Below are 25,159 nucleotides of genomic sequence, written 5' to 3' on the forward strand. Positions count from 1 at the left end.
GTTATTAGTACCATAACTATATTCTTGTTTAGAGTATCAGTAAGGTTGCTTATTTTACAATTACATTTCACAGTTACAATATGAAATGTCAGGAGCTTTGTGAAGCTCTCAAGAAAGTGCATTGTCTAAAGATACTGTTAGGTGGGTATCCAGGAGCACCAGAGCTTGATGAAACATTGTAGTTATCTAACAAGTTCCTTTATTCCCAGGAGCTATGTGCCTGCAATCAAGGTTGAGGTTTGATGAGGCTCTAACACAGAGGCTTTTCAGGGCATTGCCATACCAGCTAGACACTGCACATATATTAGCTATATTACTAGAACCTAAGAGAGATTGCAGGGCATTCTAAGGGTGGGGAAACAGGGTGCCTGTTACCCCCCAGGAGTTTGCTCACCAGGGGAATGCTTCCCTGTACATTTCCACAGTCAGAATCCCTACATCAGAGCACATGCCAAATGCTCTATTTTCAGTTCCACACAGGCCTTAGCTTGGTATTTTTCTTCCTTGTTACAATGCTCATCGTTCCTCTCTACCCCAATTCTACCTAAAAGATAACCATGATGGTGTTGGTAATTAATTAAAGTAACTATTTATTAAGCACTTATTCATAAAATAGTCATAAAACATAAACATGCATATATTTATGTATATTTGTGTGACACTCACACATATGAATATATAATTGTACACAACATTCTCAACAACTTATGAGAAGAGTACCACCTGTATTTTAATTTGGTTTAGAAAGACTGAACAAGTATTTGAATTTAATCTGATTCTAAAACCAATGCAAATTCCAACACACTATATTTTCTTGATTAAGGCCTACTTATGTCTTACATCCACATATTACCCTTTTCCAACTACCTTGACTCTGAAATTACTCCTTTTCCTAAGCACACATATCCTTTTGTCTAAATCACTTTTTAAGTCTCTATTAGATAATAAGTATCTTAAAAGTAGAATGTAACTTTATCCATATTTGTATACCATTCCCAATGTCTAGCACTAACCCCTACACATTATATATGTCCCAAAATGCTAGCTAAATTGAAATGAACTAAGTCTTTCATTATGTAACCCTGAAATCATTTACTAATCTCTTAGTTGATGGAAGGATTCCTTCTATAGAATCTGACATATTTATTTAGATTGAACTAGAACACTTATGCTCCATCTTACTACTTCATAAGAGCCTATTCTATGATCAATAGTAATTACTAAAAAGTAATAGGATTTTTAAAATAATAACTAGAATAAGATTTGTCTCCTAATTCTGCTCTTGGGATCAATGCAAATAGGTATACTCTAGAAATATGGCAAGAAAGGTACGACAATAAATTTGAGAGTGATTTTTTAAAATCTGGATAAAATTCAAGGAGTTCTTTGGCTATCTGAAATAACGTGAACTTAACAGACATATGTAACACTGAGTGAAAGATGATAAAAAGAAATTATATGGTAGGGTTTCATTAATACAAAGGCAAAACTATAAGATATTCTTTAAAAATACATTAGCAAGTTATATTAGAAGGTGTACTGGTAATGTTCTATTTCTTTATTTCAGTTGATGTGTATAAAACGGCTGACTTTATAATTAACTGTTCTTTAAACTGTACATATGTTTTATATAGTCTTTTATATTTAACTTATATAGATCTTGATCTGTCAATAAAATTATTTTGAAATGTGCTCCTGGCAAAAATTAAATTTTAAAAAGAAGTAATAATAAAACCTTTGTAAGCACTCTGCCCTAAATATCAATAGGTAGACACTAAATGATTTAAACTGGAGTTAGATTATAATCAGAAATGCCTCTTAGAAGATTGTCTTGGAATAGAGTGAGAGTAACACTTAAATCAAGAAAGACTTTAAGAGTCAGCTGCTCAAATCTAGAGAGAATACATATTAGCCTGAACTGGAAGGGGAGCAGTGAAGATGGAGAAAAGTGGAAGGAATCAATATAAATCAGGAAAAAAAAAAAAAAAAAAAAACCACACAACTCGGTGAATAGATATAGAAGATAAGGGAGATGGAGTTAAGAATGACATACAGGTTTGTGGCTTGCATGTCTGGGAGGATAATGATGGCACTGACTAAAATAGGTAGCACAGAAGAAAAAGGACTAAAGCTATTCCATCACTAGATATTGGGAGCACCAACTTTATTACCTTTTCCCCACCCACATATTAACCTTTTCCAACTACCTTGACTCTGAAATTACTCCTTTTCCTAAGCACACATATCCTTTTGTCTAAATCACTTTTTAAGTCTCATCTTTATTAGATAATAAGTACCTTAAAAGTAGAATGTAACTTTATCCATATTTGCATATCATTCCTAGGGACTTTTCTAGGTACTGAAGAGAGGGCAATGAATTAAAGTCCCAGACCCTATTTATCCACAATTTACTGACAGTGAAAGTGTTTATCCAAAAGGCAGTTGGACCTTTGAGTCTAAATTTATTAGAGTACAGTCAAGACAGCTAAATTATCTTTTACCTTATTTTCAGTATCTTTTGAAAACTAGAACAAAAAGAGATACCTGTACACCTGGTTAGATTCCATGGAACATTGACTTCAGAAATTTATCAAAATGACCTAGAGGAGCTGGGGTTGTGACTCAGCGGTACAGCGCTCGCCTCACACACATGTGGCCCTGGGTTTGATACTCAGCAATACGTAAAAATAAATAAATAAAATGAAGGTATTGTGTCCAACTACAACTAAAAAATAAATATTTTTTAAAAAATTACCTAGAATCTGCATATATTTTAAAAAAAAAACCTTAAAACACCAAGTTCCTTCTTTTACAAGGGGCTAAGTAAGCAACATAACTATACATTTATTGTAGTTACATACTGATTTCAATGCTGCCATCTTACACTAAAATATGGAACTACACAACTAAAAAACCAACACCACCATTCAACTATGAAATCTGAAAATAGAAAAGACTTCAGAGTTCATAAAAAGATGGAAAAGGGCTGGGTATGATGACACATACATGCCTGTAATCTTAGCTACTCCAAAGGCTGAAGCAGGAGGATTCTAGTTCAATGCCAGTCAGGATAATTTAACAAGACCCTGTCTCAAAACAAAAAAAATTTTTTTAAAGGGCTGGAGATGTAGCTCAGTGGTGGAGTACTCCTGAGCTCAAATTAACAACACCAAAAAGAAAGTTAAAAAAAAAAAAAACAATGAAAAAGAGAAAGGATTAACATTGAGAGTTATTTAGTGACAGAACAGCAGCTATCTGGGAATATTCCTGACAAAATAGAAGGTCTCAGGAAGCAAGTAATTACAGTTCATGTTAAAAATCTTAAGACAAAACAGGAAGTGACTGGTTGAATTTCCCCAATCTAAAAAGATAAAAATATGTTAATAAACATAATGGAGGAAGAGAAAGGAAAAAAAATCCAGAGAGATTACATTTCTTCAGTAAATTCAATCTGCTTTTCTAATCATAGCTCAAAAAGTAATAGCTGGTTAAATTAGCTTAAATAACATAATTACTGGTTCAAAGTTTAATCCTAGCACTGTTGGTTAAAAAAGGAAAATAAGTGTCAAGATCCCAAATAAGTGTTAAGGACCCTGAATTTAGAGAGTTGGTTATATTTAACTGAAACATTGACGTGTCACTATTATTTGCAATCTTCAAGTTTTCTACCAGGTAAAATCATGCTATTAAAACTATGTTGAAAAATATTCAGTGACATTGAAGAATGTCTTTGAGTTATTGTTAACATAAGAAGAAAACATACATGTATACACACACACACACACACACACATATATATAAATAAAATACCATCCTAAAGTGGAGAGGAGGAAAGAAAGCCAAAAGGAGCCTGGAAACTCTAGAATTGAGTCATTTCCTCATATAACCTGACAGATTATTTCCTACACATACACATACACACACATACACACACACACACACACACACACACACAGACATACAAACTCTTTCTCTCTCTCCCCCTACTTTCATTTATAAACTCTTAAATCCAAAATCAAGGATTTTAAAAGTCACATAAGAAAAAAAGGTTAATGAACTGATAGCATGGATAAGAAAAACACAAAGATTAAAATACTCTATTAAAACATTATTCTTGCTGGACATAGTAAGTATACACCTATAATCCTACGTATTTGGGAGGCTAAGGTAGGAGAATGGTAAGTAAAAGGACAAACTAGGCAAGTTAGCAAAACACTGTTTCAAAATGAAAAATTGAAAAAGGAAAAAAAATGGTTGGGGAAATAGCTTAATAGCAGAGTGCTGCTGGGTTCAATCCCCAGCGTTCTTCAATGTCACTGAATATTTTTCAACATAGTTTTAATAGCATGATTTTACCTGGTAGAAAACGGAAGATTGCAAATAATAGTGACACGTCAATGTTTCAATCAAATATAATCAGCACTCTAAATTCAGAGTCCTTAGGGATTATTTTGGGATCTTATCACTTTCTTTTTTAACCAACAGTGCTAGGATTTTATTGATCAATAAAATCAATCAATATATAGTCTTATGTGACTGGCTTCTTTCAGTCAGCATAATATCTAAGGTTATCCAATTGGTTGAATCTATTAGCAGCTTATTCTTCTTTTACCATATGGATGTACCATATGGTACATTGTGTGTGTCTACTCATTACTTGATGAATATCTGAACTGTTTTCAGGTTTTTGCTATCATGAATAATCTGTAATCATCCACATAAAATTCTTTGTGTAGACACATATATTCATCTCTATTAGGTAGATATTAAGAAATCAGTAATACAGATTTATGTGTAAAGAAATTGCCAACCTTTTCCAAAGAGGCTACATATATAATTTTACATTCATACCAGCATGCATGAGATTCCCAGTTTCCTTATATTTCATCAACACTTAGGACAATCCTTTTTAAATTTTATCCAATTTAGGGAGTATATTAGTGGTATTTCACTGTTTTAATATCTAATGATGGTGTGAATTTTTTCAAGTGCTTATTTGCCATCCATCTATCCTCTTTAATGAAGTCTATTCAAACAAATCTTTTTGTTTGTTTGTGGTATTTTTTTTGGTAATGGTGAATGAACGCAGGGTCATGGGTATGCTAAGCACATGTTCCACCACTGAGCTATATATCCATAACTCTTTTCTGCTTTTTGAAAAAACTGGGTTGTTTTTCTTATTACTGAGTTGTATTCTCTGTATATTCTGGATTCAAATCCTATTTGCATACTTATTTGTTTTGCAAATATTTTTTCCAAGTCTACAACTGTCTTTCTATTATCCAAATACTGTATTCTGAAGTGAAAGTTTTTACCTGGTAGAAAACTGAAGATTGCAAATAATAGTGACACATCAATGTTTTAATCAAATATAATCAGCTCTCTTAATTCAGGATCCTTAGCATTTATTTTGGGATCTTCACACTTATTTTCCTTTTTTTAACCAACAGTGCTAGGATTTTAATTTTTATAAAGTCATTTTATCAATCTTTGTTAAAGGACCACACTCTGGCATTATATCTAAGAAATCCTTACTTAATCCAGGGTCATGTATTTATTCCTATTTTTTTCTTCTAAGAGTTTTATACATTTAGCTATTATAATTAGGACACTGTTCTTATATTTTATTTCAGAAGTTTCACATTTTCTTTTTTTAGTTGTTGATGAACCTTTTTTAAAATTAATTAATATGTGGTGCTGAGAATTGAACCCAGTGACTCACACATGCTAGGTGAGCACTCTACCACTTAGCCACAACTCCAGCCCCAAAATTTTGTTTTATGTTTATGTTTAAATCTTAGTGCATAGTATTATGTAAGGATCTGTATATCATTTTTCTTTCCTTTAACATGTATATCCAATTGTTCCAGCACCATTGTTATAAAGATTATTCTTTTCCCCACTGCACTGATTTGTATCTTCTGTAGAAAATCAATTCAAGTATCTATGGGGGACTGGTTCCAGAATTCCCCATGGATACTAATATCCATGGATGGTCAAGTCCCATACATAAAATGGTATACTTTGCATATGAATTCTATGTAAATAGTTATTATACTGTACTATTTAGGAAATAAGAAAAAGGTCTATCTATATTCATTACAGATAAAATTTTCTCTCCCAGAAATTTTATAGTCACAATTAGTTGAATTCCAAATAGGGCATCCAAAGATATAGATGGCCAACTAACTGTATATCTAAGTTTGTTTCACAGCTTTATTCAATTCCATGGCTTTACTGATCTACTTGACCATGACTAAAGCTTTACAATAAGTATTGAAATTAGGAATTGTAAGTCCCTTTCTTTTCAAAATTGCTTTATCTCTTCTATGTCCTTTAAATTTCTGTATAAATTTTGAAATTAGCTTCTCAATTTTGATAAGAAACTTACTGGTATTTTAATACGAATTACATTCAATCCATAGATTATCAAATTAGGTCTTTCAATTGGTAAGTGCTATATCTTTGAACTGAGGGTGATCTGTAATTTCTCTGTTTCATTTTTTATGGTTTTGGTATGCAGAAATATTCATTTATTTTAAAACATCAGTGATTTTTTTTTTAACTTAAGCTTTAAATCTAAAATCAACTTTTAAAGCAAGCCTTACAAGTTATTTTAAAAACTTCCTGACATAATTTTATCATGCCTCACATTCAACACTAGGGCAAACAATGAACAATGAACAGGAAAGATCTGTTATCTTGTAAAGTATAAGGGTTATAAACCATTCAAAAAATCAAATAGGAAAAAAGTTAATTCCTATCTCAAAGCAGCTTATTGGTCATCACTAAAATCCTGTTTTTGGTAGTAAAAACTAAATAATCTGGGTTTTCTTGCCTAATTCCTATCAAACCCAAGAAAATTCTACAAATTAGTGTCATATCCATAAACAAAATATATTTATATAAATAAAAGTACTGGAAACACAATGATATAAATCGCCTCCAAGTCTTTCCTGTCTCAATTTTTATTGCATGATCAAAATATTTGGAAAAGGCTTATACATTTACCAATGTAAGCTTGTCAAATAAAATGGGGTTAACGATCTATCAAATGAAGCAGTATGGAGATTCCTTGGAAATCTGGGAATGGAACCACCATTTGACCCAGATATCCCTTGCCTAGGACTATACCCAAAGAACTTAAAAATAGCATACTAAAGGGACACAGCCACATCAATGTTTATAGCAGGACAATTCACATTAGTTAAACTGTGGAGCCAACCTAGATGCCCTTCGGTGGATGAATAGATTAAAAAATGAGGCATATATACACAATGGAATTTTATTCAGCATTAAAGAGAATAAAATCATGGCATTTGCAGGTAAATAGATGGCATTGGAGAAGATAATGCTAAGTGAAGTTAGCCAATCCCAAAAAACCAAATGCCAAATGTGTTCTCTGATATAAGGAGGGTGACTCATAGTGGGGTGGGGAGGGGAGCATGGGAGGATTAGATAAATTCTATATAGGGAAGAGGGATGGGAGGGAAAGGGAGGGGGCAGAGGATTAGCAAGGGCAGTGGAATGTGATGGTACAAAATACATGTATGAAGACTCCAAATGGGTGTCAACATACTTTATATATAAACAGAGACATGAAAAATTGTGGTATATATGTGTAATAAGAATTGTAATGCAAAAAAAAGCAAAGTATATGTATAAAGGCATGAATTGGCGTGAACATACTCTATATACAAAGATGAAAAATTGCACTCTATGTGTGTAATAAGAATTATAATGCATTCGGCTATTGTATATTTTAAAAAAAGTCAATAAAACTAAAAAAAAAAAACAAAAACCTATCAAATGTTCATGTGATAAAAAGAAAATTTTTTTGAGTGGGCCTAACTCATGCTAAGCATATACTTGCTGCTGAGCTACACCTCCAACCCTATGAACAATTATTTTTAAAAACACTTGGGGCTGGGTGAGGTGGCACATGCTTGCAATTACAGCTACTCTGGAAAACAAGGCAGGAGGATCACAAGTTAGAGGACAGCCTAGCCAACTTAGTAAGCCCCCGTCTCAAAACTAAAAAGAACTTGGGATGTACTCAGTGGTACAGTACTTACTTAGTATGCTCAAGATTCTGGGTTTGGTGTCTAGTACTGACAAGAAAAAAAAAAAAGTATAAATGTTAACAAAGGGTTTTACTTGTTTGTTTATTTTATTTATTTTGGTGGCAGGAATTTAACTCAGGGGCACTTAACCACGGAGCCACATCCCTGGCCCCATTTTCTTTTGCCTTTTTTTTTTTTTTTTTAATTTTGAGACAGGGTCTCACTAGGTTGCTTATTGTCTCGCTTAATGGTTGAGGCTGGCTTTGAACCTGTGATTCTCCTGCCTCAGCCTCCTGAGCCACTAGGATTATAGACAAGTGCCACTGTGCCTAGCTAACAAAGGCAATTTGATGAGAAACTCTATTTTAAAATAAAAATATTTTGTATTCTTAAAAGAAGACATGTATAATAAAATTTCATGATTATACTATTTATAATAAAAAATCTACATGCCCATTGGCAAGAGTAGATGGTATAAATTGTAGTACATTCACAATACTGAATATTGTACTCTAGTAAAAATGAACCATAGCAATATGCAGTAGTATACTGAATATTTTAAACATAATGTTGAAGGAAAAAAGCAAGTCCAGAAGACAATAAGCAGTATGATTCCATGTAAAACTAATATATATTATTTGAATGGTATCAATAATTATGTTAAAATTTTGAAAAAACAAAACTAAATAAGCATTTTATAAAAATCATCAATTATCTACTCCAACACCTGAAGACTAAATAATATGCTACTGAATGAACAAGGGGTTGCAAAAGACATCAAGGAGGAGATTAAAAAATTCTTAGAGGTGAATGAGAACACTGATACAACATATTGAAATCTCTGGGACACTATGAAGGCAGTGCTAAGAGGAAAGTTTATTGCATAGAGTTCATTCCTTAAAAAAGAAAAGTCATCAAATAAATGACCTAACATTACATTTCAAAGCCCTAGAAAAAGAAGAACAAATCAACACCAAAAGCAATAGAAGACAGGAAATAACTAAAATCAGAGCTGAAATCAATGAAATTCAAACAAAAGAAACCATTGAAAAAACTGACAAAACAAAAAGTTGGTTCTTTGAAAAGGTAAATAAAATTGCTTAGCCATGCTAACAAAGAGAAGGAAAAAACTCAAATTACTAACATACATGATGAAAAAGGAAATATCACAACAGACACTACAGAAATACAGAAGATAATTAGAAATTATTTTGAAAACTTGTATTCCAATAAAATAGAGAATACTGAAGGTATTGACAAATTTCTAGAGTCATATGATTTGCCCAAATTGAATCAGGATGATATACACAATTTAAACAGATCAATTTCAAGCAATGAAATAGAAGACGTCATCAGAAGCCTACCAACCAAGAAGAGCCCAGGACCAGATGGATACACAGCTGAGTTCTACAAGACATATAAAGAAGAACTAATAACTATACTCTTCAAATTATTTTGTGAAATAGAAAAAGTTGAAGCACTTCCAAACTCATTCTATGAGGCCAATATCACCCTGATTCCAAAAATCAGGCAAAGACACAATCAAAGAAAGAAAACTTCAGACCAATATCTCTAATGAACATAGATGCAAAAATTCTCAATAAAATTCTGGCAAATCGAATTCAAAAACATATCAAAAAGATCATGCACCATGATCAAGTGGGGTTCATCCTAGGGATGCAATGTTGGTTGAACATAGGGAAATAAATAAATGTAATTCATCACATCAACAGACTTAAAGATAAGAATCATATGATCATCTCAATAGATGCAGAAAAAGCATTTAACAAAATATAGCACCCCTTCATGTTCAAAACACTAGAAAAACTAGGGATAACAAGAACATATCTCAACATTGTAAAAGCTATCTATGCTAAGCCCCAGCCAACATCATTCTAAAGGGAAAAAAATTGAAAGCATTCCCTCTAAAAACTGGAACAAGACAGGGATGCCCTATTTCACCACTTCTATTTAACATAGCTCTTAAAACACTGGCCAGAGCAATTAGACAGAAGAAAGAAATTCATTAGAAAAAGAAGAACTCAAATTAGCACTATTTGCTGACAAATATGATTCTATACCTAGAAGACCCCAAAAATTCCACAAGAAAACTTCTAGAACTAGTAAATTAATTCAGCAAATTAGCGGGATACAATATCAATACCCATAAATCAAAGGCATTTCTGTATATCAGTGACAAATCCTCTGAAAGGGAAATGAGGAAGACTACCCCATTTACAATAGACTCAAAAAAAAAAAAAAAAAAAAAAAAAAACTTGGAAATCAACCTAATGAAACAGGTGAAAGACCTCTACAATGAAAACTACAGAACGCTAAAGAAAGAAATTAAAGAAAACCTTAGAAGATGGAAAGATCTCCCTTGTTCTTGGATAGGCAGAATTAATATTGTCAAAATGACCATAGTACCAAAAAGCACTATACAGATTTAATGGAATTCCAATCAAAATCCCAATGACATTCCTCATAAAAATAGAAAAAGCAGTCATGAGATTCATCTGGAAAAATAAGAGACCCAGAAAAGCTAAAGCAATCCTTAGCAAGAAGAGTATAACAGGTGGCATCACTACACCAGACCTTAAACTATACTACAGAGCAATAGTAATTAACAAAAACAGCATGGTATTGGCACCAAAACAGACTGGTAGCCAATGGTACAGAATAAAGGACACAGAGACTAACCCACATAATTTCAGTTATCTTAGACAAAGGCACCAAAAATATACATTGAAGAAAAGATAGCCTCTTCAACAAATGGTGCTAGAATGAAATTAAATCCCTCTCTCTCACCATGCACAAAACTCAATTCAAAGTGGGTCAAGGATCTAGGAATTAAACCAGAGACACTGCATCTATTAGAAGAAAAAGTAGGCCCAAACTCCAACATGTCAGATTAGGCCCCAACTTTCTTACTAAGACTCCTATAGCAAAAGAATTAAAATCAAGAATAATAAATGGGATGGATTCAAACTGAAAACCTTCGCAACAAAAGAAACAATCTTTTGTGGGGCAAATAGAGAGCCTACAGAATGGGAGAAAATGTTTACTACTCGCTCATCAGATAGAGCACTAATCTCTAGGGTATATAAAGAGCTCAAAAAGCTAAACCAAAAAAACAAATAACCCAATCAATAAATGGGCCAAAGAACTGAACAAACAGTTCTCAGAAGAGGATAAACAATCAATCAACAAATATATGAAAAAATGTTCAACATCTCTAACTATTAGAGAAATGCAAATCAAAACTACTCTAAGATTTCATCTCACTCCAGTCAGAATGGTGGCTATTAAGAACACAAACAAGTGTTGACGAGGAACTGGGGAAAAAGGCACACTTGTACATTGCTGGTGGACTGCAAATTGGTGCACTCAATATGGAAAGCAGTATGGAGATTCCTTGGAAAATTGGGAATGGAACTACCATTTGACCCAGCTATCCCTCTCCTCGGTCTATACCCAAAGGACTTAAAAACAGTATACTGCAGTCACATCAGTGTTTATAGAAGGACAATTCACAATAGCTAAACTGTGAAACCAACGTAGATGCCCTTCAGCAGATGAATGGATAAAGAAAATGTGGTATATATACACAATGGAATATTAATCAGCAATAAAAGAGAAAAAAATCATGGCATTTGCAGGTAAATGAATGCCAAATGTTTTCTCTGATATAATGAGGCTGATTCATAATGGGGTTGAGAGGGGGAGCATGGGAGGATTAGATGAACTCTAGATAAGGCAAAGGGGAGGGAGAAGAAGGAGGGTATGTGGGCGGGAAAGATGGTGAAATGAAATGGACATCATTACCCCAAGTATATGTATGAAGACACGAAGGGTGTGAATATACTTTGTATACAACCAGAGATATGAAAAATTGTGCTCTATATGTGTAATATGAATTATAATGCATTCTGCTGTCACATATAACAAATCAGAATTTTAAAAAGACAAAAAAAATCATCAATTATAAAATATTTTCCAGAAGTTTAATAGCAATCTCAGAATTTACTTCAAAATTTTATAGCTTTTACCTTTGCTTCTCTTCAACTGCTTTGTCCAGGTGCTGAAAGATATCCTGAAAGAGGGTGCAGCTGGATCGACTATTAATGGTATATCCATATCCTCTTTTCCAATATTGTTTCAGATCATTTAGATATTCTAATACCTAAAAATAAAAATTTCAAATATTATTTCTAATACATTTTCATAAATGTTAGAGATTTTCTAATTTAATAACATTTCCCCAGAAACAGTTATATTATCATTCTGTACAAAATACAGTAGAATCTTAGCATTTAGATTTTAATATCATGCATTAAAGAGTTAGCGCTGAAGGTATATGACACACAATAACTTTTGCTGCATCACAAATTTGAATCAAGGCTTGTGGGCCAAACAAGTTAGTAAATCTTCAAATCTAATAATCCATCATCCATGGCAGGTTAGGAGAGTGGATTAAGAACATGCAGTTAGCTCCTCTTTCTTCTAAAATTACATTAAGATGATAGCAAAGACAGATACAGAGAAAAAAAAAAGTACCTGGAAGAGTTTTCATTACATAGCATAGAAAGACATTAACAGAAGATTAAGAAATTAACTTTCGGTGTATGTAGGGTATGTGTATTGAACTCAGTGTCTCACACATGCTAGGCAAACATTCTACTGCTGTGGTATACCTCCAGCCCTTTTTAGTTTTTGAGACAGGGTCTTGCTAAGTTGCTCAGGCTAGCCTCGAACTGAACTTGCAGTCTCCTGCCTTAGCCTCTGGAGTCATTGGGAACTACAGGTATGTGCCACTATGCATGGCTGGATCAGAATTTTAAGCATTTAAAGATGATAAGCTTCTATAAAAACTAAGTACAAGTCATAATAAGTTTAAGCTCAGGGGTAGGCCAGTGCCATATACCAAAACCAAAATATAATAAAGAGACAATTAATTCTAGAAGTTAGCAAAAGGGACAAAGTAAACAAAGTTAAAAAAAAAGATTTAAAATAAGCCAGGTCCAATGGTACACACTCATAACCCCAGCTACTCAGGAAGCAAGTTTGAAGCCAACCTGGGCAACTTAGCAAGACGGTTGCATTAAAATACAAACTATGATGGGCTGGGGATGTAGCTCAGAATGATATTTAATAAAAGAGATTTAAAATCTCATTTGTACATTATTAAAACTTTATATAAAAACTAAAAATATAAATAGAAGATAATTTTTCTGACAAAGTATGTTACCCAAACTGAATCAGAAAAATATAAATATACAACATAACTACAGAGTCAAAGGTCCAAACAGAAAATGAGTTTTTCAAATTTTAAGAGATAAATTTGCCAAACTTTGCAAATAATCCTGCAAATCTGAATGACATGGACTTTTCCTTGCTTCCTTTCTTTGTTTCCTTCTAGTATTGAGGATTGTACCTACAGCATTTTACCAATGAGCTACATCCCCAGCCCTTTTTTTATTTGGAAACAGGGTCTTACTAACTTTTCCAGACTGGCCTCTGATTTGCAACCCTTCTGCCTTGACCTCCCAGGTCCCCGTGGTTACAGGCATGGACTACCCTGCACCACCATGCCCAGCCATGGATATCTGATAGAAAAATATTAGATACCAAAATTGACGTAGAAATGATAGACAATCTAGATACACTCATTACCTTAGAAGGTATGTACAAAGTTGCAAAATAGGCTATCCCCCAGAAAAACATGTGTCATTTCTTTTGTAAAGATTTGCCTGACGACCATTTAATCAACTTCCTTTTGTGCACCACTATATCTTATATATACTTATATTATAAATGGCTTTATTTCACTCCTTCTGCCATTCTTTGAAGATAATGCTATCTTAATGTTAGTCATCTTCAGTTCCAAGCAAGTACCTGGCATAGAACAGGAATTCGAGAAATGTTGGCTAAAAGAAAGCACATATGGTCCAGCATTTCACAAGGCCTAGATAATTTGTATAATTCTCAGAATTTCAAAAGTACCTATTTATTTTTAATTTTAAAATATATTAATGGAGAATCTCAAACATATAAAAGTATAGAATAGTAGTACAACAAGTAGTACCCAAGTGTACCCATCATCCAACTTCAACAATAATCGATATTTGACCAATCCTATTTCAGCTATGTTCCTGCCTCCACCACTGAATTCAAACAAATTTCAAACACCATTTTATTTCATCTGTAAATACTTTAGTATGTAAACCTATTATTACACAGTGCAAGTGCTAAGCAGGGATAAATTATTTTATATTAAATTACTAATAAAAGAAAAAATCATAGGAAATTCCTAAATCAAAAGATAACTTCATATTTTTAAATAAAAAATTAAATTTATTCTTACATATAAAAATTCCAGTAATTTAATATACATGTATTTTGAGTTTTCAAGTCATGATTCTTTAAATAAGCCTTTTATTTACAGAGGGAAAAAGATACTTCCACAATGGAAAAATCTGGCAGGCAATACTTTAATCAAATGATCAAACATATCATTATCAAAGATGTAACAGACCGACATTCCTTCTGATGTGATGCACTGAAAGGATATATCACTTATGTGGAATTCTTGTCAAAAATGTTTAATCTGAATCTGACCTTAAAAAATCAGTCAGAAAATGAAGAGCAAAAGAGGGAAATGAGGTAAGCAGACAGGAATTGTAAGTGAATTACTGCCACCACCAGGTGGAACACAGAACTCAATTTCCCATGAAAATTTCTATGTAAGAACAGTTAGGTCTTTGGAAAATCACTTGTTCTGAAGTTTGGCTTTCTATAAAAATAATAATTTGGATTATATACCCTTCCAGTAGTAAAATTTGATGAAGGGTTGAAAAGGTTTTAAACTGAGGAGCCCTAGAAATCAAATCATGAAAAAAAATGTTTTCCCAAGTTTTATGAACTTTTTACAAGTAAGTGAAACCTATTTGAACGTTAATTTCTATTTATAAGGAAAATAGTCACAAGACAATTTATGCTCCCTAACTTTGCTTATTTTCAGAAAAGCTGCTTTAAGTAACAAACAAACAAAAAAAATAGCCCCATTAAACCATGAAGTAACTGCAAAAGTAATACTCACCTTTGCATCATCTATGTCAAAAACATCACACCAAGGAGATTTGACACCTCTAATTGCCAGGTCAAATGAACAGGTGAAAAAAGCTACCTGAATTAAATCTGGGGGGAAAACAGGTAAAATTTTATGAGTTATTAGTTTCTGCAATTTTTCAAAAGCTGAATATTGCTAGAATGCCATTTGCAGCAAAGTTGAAAAAACTGGATATGTTTGGTTTGGAGAAGAGCCTAGTTTTTTTTTTTCCCCTGGTTATCAAAGAATTAATACTTGCTCTGTGCAAGGGAAGGACTACAACTATCAGGAATAAATCACAAGGATGTGTACATTTCAGTCCAATAAAACCAAGAAACTTTCTGTAACTTTTTTCAGTTTTTAAAACTATTTATTAAGAGCATGTTTGCCTGGCAAATCCAACAAAAAGGTTAACCCAAAGACCTACTACATTAAACAGACTTTTATTTTGCTAATATTAGACGGCTGGTAAAGGGAAAATAAAATTATAAAGATTTTAGTCCCCAACTTGAAAATTAGGAATAACAAAGTGTATTTATTGAACAATATTTTTAGGGGGTTCTGGGGACGAGGGATTGAACTCAGGGGCACTAGGCTAATAACATATCTCTAGCCCTATTTTGTATTTTCTTTAGAGATAAGGTCTCACTGAGTTGCTTAGCACCTTGCTTTTGCTGAGGCTGGCTTTGAATTTGCAATCCTCCTGCCTCAGCCTCCCCAGTCACTGGGATTACAGGCTTGCACCGCCACATCCAGCTTAATGAACGATTTTTTAAGCTACAGAATAGTGCCAGGCATTATAGGCACATGCCTATAATTCCAGCAACTCCACAGGCTGAGGCAGGAGGTTGGCCAAGTTCAAGGGCAGCCTTAGCAATTAGCAAAATCCTAACTCAAAATTTTAAAAATAAAAAGGGATGGAGCTATAGTTCAGAGGTAGAACACCCCTAGGTTCAATTCTCAGTACTGGGGAGTGTGGGAACTATTCAATAATTCATAACTATTAAGAAAAGGCATATAAAGAAAGAAAGGTATAAAAGGAGAGAGAGGACTACAGAAAACAGGGAAAAAAGAGCAAAGTGAAGGGGCAGGAGAAAGGTGAAAGAGTCCACAGAAGAACAAGGGAAAATTACACACTAAAAAGGGAGTGAAAAGTTGGTATTACAGCATCAGTTTTTCAAATTTAGTTGCTCAAGCAATTTCATAATAAGCTATCTGGGATTTTTATATTGCTAAATCACTGATTACATCACTTTCATATGTGTACACACATGTGTGTATATGTATGTATGTATCAAAAAAAAGGACAAGGGAATGAGTGCTTGGCCTATAAAAAGGTAGCCTTTATCAGTAGGAATAAAAACATTGCTGCTCTCTAATCAAGAAGTAGCTGGCATCTAATCCTAGAGAGAGAAAAAAGAAGTCAACTATAGGGATTACCTTTATTATTTCAATTTTTCTTTAAAATATTGTCTTTCCTCTTTCCCAAAGGAAAAATGGGACCAAATTTAATTGTTACATGCTTTCTGCAATAGTTCTGAGTTTACACAATTCCTGAGGTAGTATATAGTTGTAAAAAATAAATTTCAGTGGGAATATACCTAAAAGCCATTCAAAACTTCTGCTCATATAAAGGGAAGGGTTTATGGGGCTGGGGTTATGGCTCAGCAGTAGAGCACTTGCCTCACATGTGCAAGGCCCTGGGTTTGATCCTCAGCACCATATATGTTATTAAAAAAAATAAAGGGAAGGGTTTATAATCCCAATACCTAATATAATAGAGTGACTTAACTACTATTCATGTTTGATGAAAGGAACTGGCTCATTTAGACTTGAAACTATGAAAGTCAGCCCATTTGTATACCCTTTAACCAGAGAGAAGTGACCAAAAACACCTGTTTTATTTTTTTGTTTGTGTGTTTGTTTTGTTCTGTTTTGTTTACCAAAAGTCTTTGAAGTACAGGGAAATGAAAACTAATGCTATCATATATCTAATTCTAACATGAATTATTCTGAGCAAAGTCATTCTAGGCTCTCTGGATCTCAACTTGCTCACCTACAAAACAATGAAGTTAAAACAAATGATCTTACTTGATGAGTTATAGCTAATTCATGTATTATGACCACTTCCAACTTCTTGGTCAATCTTTTGGAGCCTCAAAAATATTTCAGATGCATTAGAAATTTAAGTATTAAAAAATAAACAAATAAATAGAAGAAAATAGGAAAATAAACTAATCTTGAGTTTCAAGAATATTCTTAAGCAAAATATAATGATCAGATGCCATAATAAAGAGACAGATATGGTTTCACAAAAGATGTAAACTTAAGGTACCAAAAACGAGCCTAAAAGATAGGCAACAAATTAAGAGAAAATATTAGCAACAATAAGCCAACGACTAATTCTTTGCTAGACAGAATTAAAAGGTTTGGTCAATATATCTCCAATATAGAGAGGATATCTATGACCAATAAGAAAAATGTAAAAAATACTCAATAGCAAACAGACAATAGGGCTGGAGGTAAAGCTCAGTGGCAAAGTGTTTATCCAGCATGTGCCAAGCCCTGGGTTTGATCCTGAGTACCAAAATGAAGTGAGGGAAAGAAGGAGGATGAGAGAGGGAGGAGAAGAGAAGGGGGCAGAAAACAAGATTATGAAGAGGCAACTAAACATCTGGCTAATAAACATATAAAAAGGTTTTGGATTTCAGAAAAAATTAAATAAATGTAAATTAAAGCTAGACATTATTTTTCACTAATCAAAGAGCCTAAGTTAAAATGATTAATAGTATTAAGTGCTAGATGAGATAGTAGAGCATTCTTATATATTGATACAAATTTTTCTACACCTTCAGAGAACAATTTGGAAGTATATTGTGTCAAATATTCATACTTGTTAACCCAGCAACGTCACCTGTTATTACTTTTCTTATAAACTCTCCAGTGTGAAATATAATCCTTATAAACCATAAGAATGCTCTTTGTAATATCACTAGATAGTTAAAAACTAGAAAAGTTTTCAGTAGAAAAAATGGTTTCCTATATAAAAGAATTTGGACTATATATTAGCTCCAGATTCTTTTATAGCAGTAAAATTTGATGGGTTAAGTAACTTTTAACCAGCATTGACCCAGAAATCAAACCATATAGTCTATGAAATAACATAATTTATAAAGGAATGAGACAGAACTATATGTACAGACAGATGTATTATTAAGTAAAAATAAATTACAGATAATACATACAGTAGGACTATCTCTTTATGTTAAAAAAGTAGGTATTTGAATGGCAAAAATATTTATGGAGCAGTTACTATGCCAGGCACTGTGCTAAATGTCTTACATAAATTAATCTCAGATAATCCTTGCAATAATCCTTTGGGGCAAATATAATTCCTATATCCATTTTATACAGAAGGAAACTGTGGCATAGAGATATTAAGGAACTTGGCAAAAATCATAATTCACGGTTAGATTAAAATTCAAATACAAACGGTGCAATCCCAGGATCAACTATTTCAACTACTATGCTTATAGTGCCTCCAAAATAAGTTGCTCTTGCTGGGCACAGTAGTTACATGCCTATCATCCCAAGGACTCAGAAGCCTGAGGCAAGAAGATTACAAGTCAGCCTCAGCAAATTAGTGAGGCCCTAAGCAATTTAGTGAGACCTTGTCTCAAAATAAAAATAAAAAGGGCTGAGATGTGGCTCAGTGGTTAATAAACACTCCAAGTTCAATCCCTAGTATCAAAAAAAAAAAAAAAAGTTCCTCTTGGTTATTCCATCAGGAAAACACAAATAATCCTTACCCATTCAGAGACTAAAAGTAGTTTTTAATGTACTTGGGGGGTGGGGGACACACACAGTGCTGTGAATTAAACCCAAGGCCTTGCTCATGATAAGCGAGCACTCTACCACTGAGCTACATCCCTAGTCCTAAAAGTAGTTTTTAAAAACCTTCTACTACAGAATAATGGCTAGAGACTAGTATACTTATATCATGGGGAATTCTGTGTATAAGTTTAAAATGTAGGACTAGGCTAAAGTTATAGCTCAGTGGTAGAACATTTGCCTAGCATATTCAAGGCCCTGTGGTCAATCCTCAGCACTATAAATAAATAAATAAAAATAGAAAGGATTAAAATTACATTTAAAAAATACAAAGTTGCATAAAATCAAATTTCAGACTCAAATGCACTTTGATACCATTCTAAAAGTTTAAAAATCCACAAAACAATATCCCAGTTATGTACAGAAACATATATACTGGCACAGGAGGATGATTAAGTGATGAATTGATGACAATGTCTCTGGAGAGAAAAGAAAAAGAATGAGATCCAGGAGAGAAACCCAAGGTCCTTGGTGCTATTTAGAGCAACTAAGTGAAGCATAAAACTAAGTTTCGAGTATACAGTATTCATTATGTCAGCCTTTATTCTTACCTACATGTTTTAATTATTTCCCAATAAGAAAATTTTAAAGCTCCACAGGTGACCCCAATGTACAGCTGGTTTGCGGAAAGGAAAAAAAACTCAATTTCAAATAATAGTTTAGACATCATCATTTTTTTAATCCTTATAAAGCATCTGGTCTCCAAAACAGACTTAACTGAAAAATAGTTTCACCCCTCCACATTTCCTACTTCCGATCTCTTGGAAGTTGATTCACAATATAATAAAATTTATAATCTTTGTGTGTGTATGTCCATGAACATATATGTATAAAAATTTATTTTTATAAAAAAAATTATTTTTGTCAACATCTGCTTTACAGATTACAAATTTATAAAAAACTGGAAAAAAATTTTATTAATTTTCCATTGCTTAGGTCACCATGTGCCCTGTTTTCCCAGAATAATTAATAATAATAGTATTATCTTTTACTCTCAAAAAGTGTCCCAGTTTGGATGATAAACTGCAGTCAGCCCTTACATATCTTGTGACAGACATGATTACTTATCTTTTCAACATCTCTACATATAAAAGCCTCAAAAAACATACCACTTCGCTTTTCACTTTCAAAAACTCTCATACATGTACTTTTGAACTGTTTTAAAAACTAAAGAATTTATGAGTCTCTTTGAATAACTTTATGAAGCAAATTCAGAAAACAAAATTTTTTGTTTTTACAAGTAATGCTCAGAGTTTAGGTTTTCAAAAAATTTCAGAATACAAGCCAGGTATGGTGGCGCATGACTTCCCAGTTACTTGGGAAGCTAAAGCTGGAGAACTGCCAAGTTTGAGGCCAGTTACAGCAACTTAGCAAGGCCCACAGCAACTTAGCAAGACCCTGTCTCAAAATATAAAATTTAAAAAGGGGCTGAGGACTTGGTTCAGTGATTAAATACCCTTGGGTTCAATCCCTAGTACAAAAAAAAAAAAAATTCAGAATACAGAGAATTGTATACCTTAATTTACATAACATTGGAAGAATATGAATTTAAATAGTAAGCATGAGGTGTTTCTTAAATTGAATGTAAATTCAATTTGGGCCTTTAAAAGGAATAACACTAAATTTCCTAATTTTTTCATTTTCACAGTTCAAAATTATTTAAGCCACAGTTCAAATGAATGCAGCAGATATATTACCTGCATTTAAATTGTTTACCGGCACTTGCAAAACAGCTGCAACTTTTTTTAAAATGCTCTGCATTTCTGGTCCAGTTTTGAAGGCTTCTACATGATAAAGAGCTGTAGCATTCCTTTCCACTTCAGTTAAGAACTTCTTACAATGATCAAAGAACCTCATTAGTTTGTCATTTATGCTTGGAGGTCCACACTCCATATCTGAAAGAAAAAAAAAAGTTATATACATGTAAATTATTGACATAAATGATGGGTATCAGGGATTGAACCCAGGGGCATTTAACCTCTGAGCCACATCCCCAGCCCTTTTTATTTCAAGACAGGGTCTCACTAAGTTGCTTAGGGCCATGCTAAGTTGCTGAGGCCGGCTTTGAACTTGTGATCCTCCTGTCTCAGCCTCCCTGGCAATAAATGATACTTTTAAATTACTAAAAATTTTGCTTCAAGTGTGAAAAAGGAACATAATGACATTAATCTGCATATCTGAAATAATGTATCAGTCAAGAAAGACAAAGTATAAAATTTTATTACCCATTTATAATGATGGCAATTCTTAAAGAGAATATGCTAGAAATACTAAAATACAATCAACACCCAAAATAAAATGTGTTGAAGCAATACTACACAATGAAATAAAGGTAACCAAAATGAATGTTTTCTCATAGACAAAAAAATAATTAGGCAAGAAAATCATAAGAAGTGCAAAACTGTGTTATGAAAGTTTTGTTTCTGTCAGGCACAGAAAACTTCAGAAAGCAAACTAAAAACCAGCAGTCTCTAGGTACAAGGTGAGAGAGAATTTAACAGATTAGACCTGTTTCTCCACTCAACCAAAATCTAAATAGATTGTTTTATTTTCTTAATTAATTTTCCTAACCCTGTGTTACTTTACAAAAGATTCTACTTTAGACAAAAACTACTGACAGCACACACAAAGTTTCAAGTCTACTGGGCTTCACTGTGCTAAGTGCTTCTGATTTGGTTTATCTTTTAACTGAAGATCCTAGGTAACTCCGTTTAACAGTATGCTGTTCCCCCAACTTGGCAAACATGTACTGGAAAAGCATTCATAACCATGCTTCAACTATTGGGGTGTCTTTTAAGTTTTTCAACCATATTCAAAACATCTCAATTATCATTCCTCCAATAATTCACCATGAAAATAACACCACGTATTATTTCTGTACACAAAATCTAAGAAATTCAAATACAGTTATACCATTGTTTTAGATATGCAACGCAAAAATATACATATATGTGAAGGCATAGTCCCTGAAATAGATCATTTCTCCCACTTTAATTGTTAATTGGATTATAGTTCTTAAGAAAGTATCTTCAGGAGCCAGTATATGTCATCCTAGTAACTCAGAAGGCTGAGGGAAGAGGATCACAAGTACGACGCTGGCTTTGGCATCTTAGGGAGACCTTGTCTCAAAATAAAATAAAAAGAGCTAGAGATGGATGTTGCTCAGTGGAAGTAGAGTGTCCCTCAGTTCAGTCCCCACTACCAAAACCCAAAAAAGACCAACTTCACTAGGAAAATAAGAGAACTTTGTCATCTTTTCTGTGCCCTCAAAATATGATTTCTCTTGTGGGTCTGGATGGTTCATCCTTGTTATTATCTAATTACTGCTGCTCTTTAAACAGAAACAAATGCATTGTTCTATTTCTATAAAAACACAAAATCTAATTCAGTGGTCTCCCTCAAAAGCCCAGATTTACACAACAGGCAAAACAATTGTCTGTGTAGGATAATGAAGTGGCTAGGCAAAGGATTTAATCTCTGAGACTGAAAAATGGTGAGAGGGGGGTTTATCCTGAACTACTCTGATCCCTGGCTTTTCCCCCGAGGCAAATGACAATCTTCACAATGCAATCTGAGTGCCATCATTCATGCCCTGAGGTCCAGAATATGTTGTGCTACATTAAAATTCAGCTAATTTAGGCAACCTATAGGGAACTTTCACCCAAACTAATAGGAAAAACCTAGTTATAGTTTAAAAGCATGACTCAGTAAGTAACAAGTTAGTTTACTGAGTTACCCACAAAGCAATAACATGATACACAATTAGTGGAAAAATCCCTTGCAGACTGCTGAACTGCTATGGAAGAAATGATAAATCAGTTTTGTTTTGTTTTTTAAATTTGGGCTGTAAAGCTAAATGAAGTTCCTCACTTCAATTCATACCTTAAAACCTAGAAGTAGTTATTAACAATTGTTCATCTCTCTGTCATAAAAATGTTATGTTTTTATTCTCATCAGATATTATAGGACAAAAGGAAGCTGTATAGTGTAATGCTTAAAAAAGCAAGTTATGAGCCAGGTGCAGGTGTCCATGCCTGCAATCGCTGCTGCAACTGGGAAGGCAAAAGGATTTAAATTCAAAGTTAGCCTCAACAGCTTAGCAAGACCTTGTCTCAAACTAAAAAAAAAAAAAAAAAAAAAAGAGCTGGGGATGTGGCTCAGCAGTTAAGTACCCTTGGGTTCAATGTGGGGGGGTACTATCAGCTTCAGAGAAGAGTTGTGAAGATTAAGTAAAACAAATGTGAGACATGTGTGGTATATATGAGGCATTGGGTGTTTGCTACAATATAATTGACTATAAAAACATTTTGATGGGAAAAGTATCATTCTGGAAAAACAGAAGACCTGGACTCCAGGCCTGACTAGTCCTCAAATTAGAGGACAACCTTGGGCTCAACTTCTTTGCCTGATAAATAAAAAAGATACTACTATTTCATCTCTCAAATTTTGAAAAAGTATGAAATCAATTGGTAGGTAAGGTATTGCTTTTGACAATGAACCGCAACTACAATAAGGGAACTCTATAACAGTAAATACAACAACCATACAGAAGGAAAAAGCAGGGCATAAATAAGGCTTGTTAACAGCTTCCTAAATCGGGTGTTAAGTCTAGACCAGACACCTGAAAAAGGTGATGAGTATAAACCCCAACTTGTATTACAAGCAATGCCTGAGGAAGAAGGTTCTAAATATCATTTTTAAAGAGTGTTTTCAACCATAAAACTAACTGCCAGGGAGGTAAGAAGGGACAGACAGGCTGGCACTCAAAAGTGGTTAATTCAATTTGGAAAAGGGAGACCAAAAATTTTGGGAAAGATCATCTCCTTTCCTGCTCTGGATCCCAGAGTCTACTACAGCTTTCGGTACGTAAAAGGTGCTAAAATTCATATCTGATGAATTAATAAATAAATAAATAAATGTACACATGAAAGGAGAGATAATCAAGTTCATAACATCCTGTACCCAGAGAAAGCACAGCCTGAAGGGTAGAAGTTAGGATACAGAGCAAAGTGAGGCGAGACTGGGGGTGGGGAAGTCCAGGGAAGATTCGGGAACGCGGCAGAGCATCTGCCCCGCGGCGCGCGGTCACCTGAGACGTCGGGCGGTGACAACCCAGGATGGTAGTGCTCCCACAGCCCCCGCAAGAAGGCGGCGCCGCTGTCCACGCAGCGGTGCTTGGAGCTGGTGATCAGTCGCAGGCGGCTGTAGTTCTCCCGGCTGAAGAGAGCTGGGAAGAGGGAGGCCAGTCGCAGCGCCAGCTGTCGCATGTCCTGCCGCCCTTTCTCCACCAACTGCCCATCCATCCAGTCCGCGTACCACAGCGGCCAGTCAGCCAGCGCGGCGCCCAGGCCGCGATCGCTGGCATTGCCCGGCCTATCATCCCCCGGCCCGCGGGCCTGCAGCATCCCGTGCAGCTGCCTCAGCTTGCGGATCTGCTTGGCCGTGGGGTAGCGGGTACCATGGCGGATGAGGGCCACCAGCTGCACCGGGGTGCAGCTCCCCTCCAGCAGCTCTGGGTCCCGCTGCGGCGCCTCGGGGTCCGACAGTAGTCCGGGGTTGACATCTTCGTAGCGAGTCTTGGTGCCGAAGTAGGGGCTGAGCGCCGAAGCCACCTGGTCCTTCGGCTCCTGGAGAGAGCAGCGAGCGAGCGACGAAAGCAGCGCCGCAGCCAGGGCCGCGGTGGGCGCTACGGAGGCCCTGAGGAGGCGGCAGGGACCACAAAGCATCGTGCCAAGCGGCCCGCGGAAGGCAAAACACCCGCAGCTGACCCCCCGATTTCCGGCTCCGGCGGGCGGGCGGGGGCGGGCCCGGAGGGCTCTTCCGGCCTGGGCGGCTCTGGTTGCGCTGCAGTTAACTCCGGCTGTGGCGACTGGTGCTGAGCGGTTCGCTCCCGGAGAGATGCCGACCTGTGGCGCAGGTGGAGCTGCCCTGGGAAGACTGGGGCACCTGTGGCTTATGTGGAGCCGGCGTGGGCTGACCCGGGGCGTGGGCGAGTTTCCTCTTAGCCTGAGGCTCCGAGACTGTCTTCAAAGGCTTCCCGGCTCTTTGGTTTTCAGTGATGCGAATGAAGCCCAAACCAAGCGTTAGTCTCCAATGC

General features: G+C 35.0%; 1 protein-coding gene across 3 annotated transcripts in view; it reads right to left on the reverse strand.

Annotated features, from left to right (window-relative positions):
• Positions 1-24,829, reverse strand: part of Minpp1 (multiple inositol-polyphosphate phosphatase 1) — a 39,119-nt gene extending 14,290 nt beyond the window's left edge. The window contains exons 1-5 of one of the 3 annotated variants that reach the window (XM_027949232.2): positions 24,152-24,821; positions 20,760-20,957; positions 15,163-15,260; positions 12,113-12,246; positions 8,076-8,111 (exon numbers count right to left, since the gene is read on the reverse strand). In XM_027949232.2, coding sequence (XP_027805033.1) covers positions 8,076-8,111; positions 12,113-12,246; positions 15,163-15,260; positions 20,760-20,957; positions 24,152-24,788 — 1,103 coding nt within the window. In that variant the 5' untranslated portion in view covers positions 24,789-24,821. Of the gene's footprint in view, positions 1-8,075; positions 8,112-12,112; positions 12,247-15,162; positions 15,261-20,759; positions 20,958-24,151 lie in introns of all 3 variants that reach the window. The other 2 variants (XM_027949233.2, XM_027949234.2) reach the window with 2 other exon arrangements.
• Between the last annotated feature and the right edge of the window lie 330 nt (positions 24,830-25,159).

The sequence above is a fragment of the Marmota flaviventris genome, chromosome 4 (assembly GCF_047511675.1).
Source record: "Marmota flaviventris isolate mMarFla1 chromosome 4, mMarFla1.hap1, whole genome shotgun sequence".
Taxonomy (NCBI): Eukaryota; Metazoa; Chordata; class Mammalia; order Rodentia; family Sciuridae; genus Marmota; species Marmota flaviventris.